The sequence below is a fragment of the Cariama cristata genome, unplaced genomic scaffold (assembly GCF_000690535.1).
Source record: "Cariama cristata isolate BGI_N322 unplaced genomic scaffold, ASM69053v1 scaffold19682, whole genome shotgun sequence".
In the NCBI taxonomy this organism is placed as follows: Eukaryota; Metazoa; Chordata; class Aves; order Cariamiformes; family Cariamidae; genus Cariama; species Cariama cristata.
Genome location: NW_009605760.1, coordinates 10,314 through 16,419, shown reverse-complemented (window position 1 = coordinate 16,419; position 6,106 = coordinate 10,314). Strand labels below are relative to the sequence as shown.

Sequence of the window (6,106 nt, the reverse complement as noted above, 5' to 3'; positions counted from 1 at the left end):
CGGCTGTGTCCCCTCCCAACTCCTTGTGCACCCCCAGCTCCTTGCTGGTGGAATGGGGTGAGAGGCAGAAAAGGTCTTGGCTCTGGGTAAGCCCTGCTCAGCAATGACTAAAACACCCCTCTGTTATCAACACTGTTTTCAGCACAAATCCAAAACACAGCCCCATACCAGCTACTGTGAAGAAAATTAAGTCTATCCCAGCCAAAACCAGCACATTTATTTAGCACCTGGCAAACGCAGTCAGGGTCTTTGTGCTAGGCACTGCCCAAACAAATGGGAAGGAACACAACCTGTCCCCAAAGAAGGTGGTTTTTAGCTGTTAAACAGAAGGCTGCAAAGAAATGGGTGGAGGGAAGCAGGGACGTCAAAGCTTTTGTGCTAATCTCTGAACTTTAGCATCATTGCTTCCCTCATCGCGGCCATACATGGGAGAAGAGCGAGATCCTGGCTGCGTTACCTGAGGACATTAGCTGGTCAAATGGATGGAGATGTCCTGTAGATGTGACCTTTTCTGGAGACATATGAAATCACTCACATACCTGTTGGGTGCTGTATTCATTTTTTTAAAAGCTGGTAGGAGTGCACTTAACAATTAATACATATTTTACAAAGACATGCTTTTTAAAAAGCCTAAGAAATAATAATTTACATTTTTCAATTGTGGTGTGTTTCAGTCAGGAAATTAGCTCAAGAGAAGAAGTAGCAAGTGCACAGTTATTTCTTCTCTTGAAAAAATGCCTTTCCATTGAAAAGACCTGTTTTCAAGTCTGCAAACAAGAGCAGTAGGGGATTTCTTTTCCTGATATTGCTTCCCAAGTAGAGGAAGAAAGGGAGAAAAATGGTGGTTTCACCAGAGGAAGAAAATGTGGTGTTTAAGGGAGTAGGTGTCAGAATTTTGAAGGGTGTCCGGGACTTTTGGGGCAGTCCAGCACTTGCCCTTCCAAATGACTCCACTGGGAAGAATACCAGGGAAACTTAAGAAGGGGGATGAGGTGCCAGAGTCAAGCACAGAGCACATGGAAATCATGTCTTTGGAGATTTTAAAGAAAAGGTAAAAATTAATCTAGGTACACCTGGATACCCCATCCTCAAAGCAAAACGTGAAACTATGGAGGCTCCTTCCAGCTGCACATTTCTGGCGTTTCTGTGACATTGTTTATTCATATGCTCAAACTGAGAATTTTGCCGTGCCAGGTCTCAGAGTCCACTTTGGTCAGAACCATCCCCTGTGTCTCTGGGCATGGTCTTTGTCCATGGGTTTCCACCTAGCTCACTTGGCCATGAAGCTTTGACAGGGGCTGAGTTCACCTGAAGAACTACTCTCGCAATGTGCCTATCTCCTTTCTCTTTCTATGAAACTGCTTTTCCTTTAGCTTCAAAGAGTCAGCAAAACATGTTACTTTATGTATAACCACATATATTACAACTACAAGTTTCCTGAAACTAGGAAAAGATACTAATGTTCATAAACCAAAGGCAACTAGAAGAAAGCATCAAAAGCTTTCAATAAATTAGTTTTTTTCTTTTCTTTTTCTTCCTATCCTCCATACCTGATGTTAGATTGCTAGTTATTCCAGGGATTTGAGAGGGATTTACGTGTATTTACCTCGTTTTGGTGGGGTTTTTTTAATATTTGTGTGCTTTAGTCATGAGCAGTTTGAGGTTCTGGTGCAGCGGGGAGTTGATGGTGTGCTTGCAGCCTGTTATATGAAGTTTTCCTGAACACTGGCCTTTTCCACATAGTTAGACAATATTTCATTTTGAAGTGGCAGAATACTTCTTTTTGCAAGATGAAGCAAAGGAAACTTGAACAGGTCTCTCAGGCCTCACAAAGGCAAAACTCCCATTAATGGCAGGGAAGAAATTGCTTTGCTTGAGCAGAAACTCAGTGCTAAGGACACGGGTACCAACTCTGGCTTCTAGCCAGGTGGGTGTTACAGAGGGCTGTGGTGGAGACACTGCCTCGTCGCTCCCTAGCATCCCGAGCAGTGCTAACCTGCCCTCGCAGCCGGGTGTACCCCCACCTGAAATGCTCAGCATTGCCTTTTGCCCAACACCTGCCAGACCATCAGCTGCCGAAGCCCAGCATCGGTGCCTCGTAGGGCAAAGCAGCCAGCAGTGGCCCCGGGGCTTGCTGCAGGCAGAAGGCACCTACTGAGCATTTGGAACTGCAGAGGTTTCTCACATGGTTTGGAAGCGGGAGCTGGTATCCATCAAGACGTGGGCATGTAAATCCAGCTTCAGCATGGAAGACCTCTGCTGCCACAGGGAACATCCAGGAACTTGTTATAGACCTTGTTGCAATGCAGCTGCTGTGTCTGGCTTTGATTGCAGATGTGGGTAACGGTGGAGAAACCAGGCCAGGATGGAGGGCAGCACCTCGTTCCTTCCCAAGGAGGAGAGGCAGGGCTGAGCATGCAGCCATTGCTTTGGCACAGGCACCGTTTAGGTCCCCCTCTGATGCTCTGTGTGTGGACCATATGTTACATCCCAGCTTTCTCTCTCCTGTTTACTTTTATCCATTTTCCTATGTGCCATCAGCCCTGAAGCTCTTTTTTTCTCTTCTGGTGTCTCTTGGCCAGCAGACTGTAATTCACCGGTCATCTTCAAAGAAGGCTCAGAGCAGTAAAAGCCCAAGCCCTGGGGTGATGCTGGAAGTGATCTTGGGGTGATCCTCCAGCAAAGCCTGGAGAAGCCTTGCAAGGGAGCACTCAAAGTGTCCTCTGAAACACAAAACCGTTTACCAGGTTATGACACAGTTATTCCCTTGACCCACGTAGTAAAGCACATGTAAATTTGCAGTGTAGAGGAGGCACCCAGTTTTTTGATGGGTTTACACACTGTCTTTTTGTTACTGCACTTTCGGGTGACAGCAGTCAGCTGCAGGTCAGGGCTCTGCAGGTTGTGGCCTGATGAAGAAAACCTTGGAGGGAGATCAGGCAACTTTGATGTGAACTGGCCAGCGGAGGCTTGCTCTCTTGAAAGCAGAAAGCACCAAATAGCAGGAAACAATTCCAGTCCATGTAGCTTCTCTCCATCAACACGTAGTCCAAAAGCACTTTGATTTTTTCCTCCTGTCCATATCCTTGTTTCTCTGTCAGGTGATTCCTGCCACATCCTCTGAGCTCGGCTAGCTAGCTTAAAACTATGATTTTTATATTCCACTGGAATACATGGTGTAAAACAATAACCACAGAAATGCAAGCACACTCAAAATAAACTTTTACCTACATGCAAAGACAAAAAAGTCTATTGGAGATGATTGTAATAACCATCTAAAATAATTTTGACTGGTCTCATATAAAGGTGGCTTCAGTGATAGGCACCACAGTCTCCAGCCCATTCCAGCAAGATTTAATTTAATCCCTGCTGCAGTTGTTAGTGTTTTCTTTGGAAGTGCAATGCTCTTCTCAGAAATATGTTCTCCCTCCAGCCATTGTTTACTAAGTAGATGCCAACTAGGCCTGGGTTCAGCGATGTGTACAAGGCTGGTGTTATGGGGATTTAAACAGAAAACAACAAAAAAACCTAAACAAACCAGAGCAGTTCTCGCTGGCAGTGCAGAAATACTTGCATGGGGTCATGGGCTGTTGGTCTTAGATTCAGAAATGTTGCTTGTCTCCAGCTCAGACTCTCTCATCTTTCAATAAAACTATACTGTAGAAGAACAAAAAAGAATTTGATCTTTTTGGTGTTCTTTCCAGGCAGCTTCAAGACCCAGAGGAAGAGTTCTCAGGATGCCAGAGCCAGCGAAGTCCACTTCTGCCCCCAAAAAGGGCTCCAAGAAAGCCGTGACGAAGACTCAGAAGAAGGGCGATAAGAAGCGGCACAAGAGCAGGAAAGAGAGCTACTCCATCTATGTCTACAAGGTGCTGAAGCAGGTCCACCCCGACACTGGCATCTCCTCCAAGGCCATGGGCATCATGAACTCCTTCGTCAATGACATCTTTGAGCGCATCGCTGGAGAAGCCTCCCGCCTGGCCCATTACAACAAGCGCTCCACCATCACCTCCCGGGAGATTCAGACAGCCGTGCGCCTGCTGCTCCCAGGAGAGCTGGCCAAGCACGCGGTCTCGGAGGGCACCAAGGCTGTCACCAAGTACACAAGCTCCAAGTAGCTGGACATCACCTCTCCAGTGGGACCATCGAGCACCGGACCCTCCATGCAAGCACAAGTAGGCAGCCACGGTCTGGATAAACGTCACAGCTATTATCCACAGCAATTTACAGCCTTGGGATGGGCATGAGAAGCTGCCTGGTGGAAGAAGAGACAGTGATCTGGATGTCGGCTGATTTTCATAGTCTGTTTGGGACATGCAATAGTTCCAGTGAGGCTGCTGGAGGAGGCCCGTGCTTTCACTTCCATCTCATCCGAAGGACTGACCGACTGTAGTATACCCGAACTCTCCTCTGTGCTTGGTAAACATGCATGTTTGGTGCCGGCAGGGAAAACTGGCATCGGCAACACAGAGGCGCTATCTCTGAAGTCTTCCTGTTTGGCTGCTTTCTCACAGTCATCTGAGACAGGCACCAAGGAGTCAGCACTGGTATCCTCTCCCTCGTAGCCCGGATCCATCCTGGGGTACAGCGGCACAGCCCACCCCGTGCTGACAGAAGTGGCATCGACAGCTACCAGCCATGGGCTGTGGAATAAAATCCATATTGATTGAACAGCTACCTGTGCTTGACATCCTGTTTTAAAGAGCAAGCCTGGCAGGCAGGGAGATGCCCGGGATGATACCAAGTGCTATTCCTTCTCGTTGCCCCCAATGGATGAGCCATCGAGCAGGCTGAGGGTGCCGGCGCTGGAGCTGCCCACTGCCTCCCACCTTGTGCCAAGGTGGACGGACAGACAGGGAGGGATGTTGGGGCTGGGTCACTACCTTCCCCGGCTGCTGCTTTCCCTGCTTTAGGACTTGCTTTGGTGTGCAAGACCTTGCTAATTCTGCTGCTTTTCAGAGACTATTCCTGCCTCGATGCTGCCTGGGCTCTCCCTTCCACCATAAGGGTGGGCGAGACAGGGTGGTGCCCGTGAGGGTCCCCTCTCCTGCAAGCACTGGGGTGGTGAAGGACAAACAGCACAGAGGTGTTGGGAAGGGGACTGAGGATTTGGGAAGGCATCTGGAGTGGGAGCAGAGGTGGTTAATGCACTCTGGGGGAGAGGCAGGCTCCCTGCAGAGATCACTGCGGGCAGCTCATCTGGCCCTGCCTTCCGTGCTTTATTCACTGGTTAGGAAGCAAAAGCAAAAATTGGAACTGTGTGGATATATAGGGACACTTGCCTGCATCCCAGTGACATTTTAAAGATTAAACAGTTTTAAACAACTTCAGATACTCCCCACGTCTTCTCAAAGTCCACAGTAAGATGAGCAATAATAAAATCCTGATAAAAGCCATAGAGATTAGTGGAGGAACGTCTTGGTTACAGTTTTGTCTTGCCCAAACTGCTGGATAGCAGAAGAGCATGTGTAGAACTGGTGTGAAGTTGAAGCTTCCTACTCAACACACAAAATTAGCCAACATTTAAAAAAAAAAAAAAAAAGTCTCTGGTAGGCAGTAGCACTCAGATAAAACAAAAATATTCATGCCTAAAACAACAACTGCTTTCTGCAGCTTTTTTCTGTAAATAAAAAGGGTAGCAAAGACACAGGATCCAGAGCTAAGTGCAGGTTCTCCCCAAACTCCAAGACCTTGCTTTTAACTGAAAGGTAAATTCATACCCCAAAATAGCAGCCTTGCAGTACATCTCTCACTTTCCCCTACGTTTATCTCTATCCTGTTTCTTACGCTTTGAGAGTGATGGGGACTCTTGACAAATATATGTTGCTTTTGGACCTGTAAGACTGCAGCTCCAGAAGATTCAGTTATTTCTTGTTTTTATAACAGTGTTGCAGTCATTTTCCAGATAAAGCTGGAAATTAGCTGCTAGAAGGGCTGAAAGTCCATCTGTCCTTCACAGCAGAGCTCAACCTACAGGAGAACCAAGTCACCATGTGCAGAGGTTTGCTCCTGCTCAGGACAGACAGGTTTTCGGTCAAGCATGGGGAAAACGAATAAAAACAAACATAGAGGACGGGTGCCTGTCCTGAGCAGGGCTGTGTGTCCT

The 6,106-nt window shown here is 47.4% G+C and overlaps 1 protein-coding gene across 1 annotated transcript in view; it reads left to right on the top strand.

Annotated features, from left to right (window-relative positions):
• LOC104158458 (histone H2B 5-like) overlaps window positions 1–4,118 on the top strand; it is an 8,133-nt gene extending 4,015 nt beyond the window's left edge. The window contains exon 3 of the mRNA XM_009696118.1: window positions 3,728–4,118. Within this exon, the coding sequence (XP_009694420.1) occupies window positions 3,728–4,118 (391 nt within the window). The remainder of the gene's footprint in view (window positions 1–3,727) is intronic.
• Window positions 4,119–6,106: the final 1,988 nt, after the last annotated feature.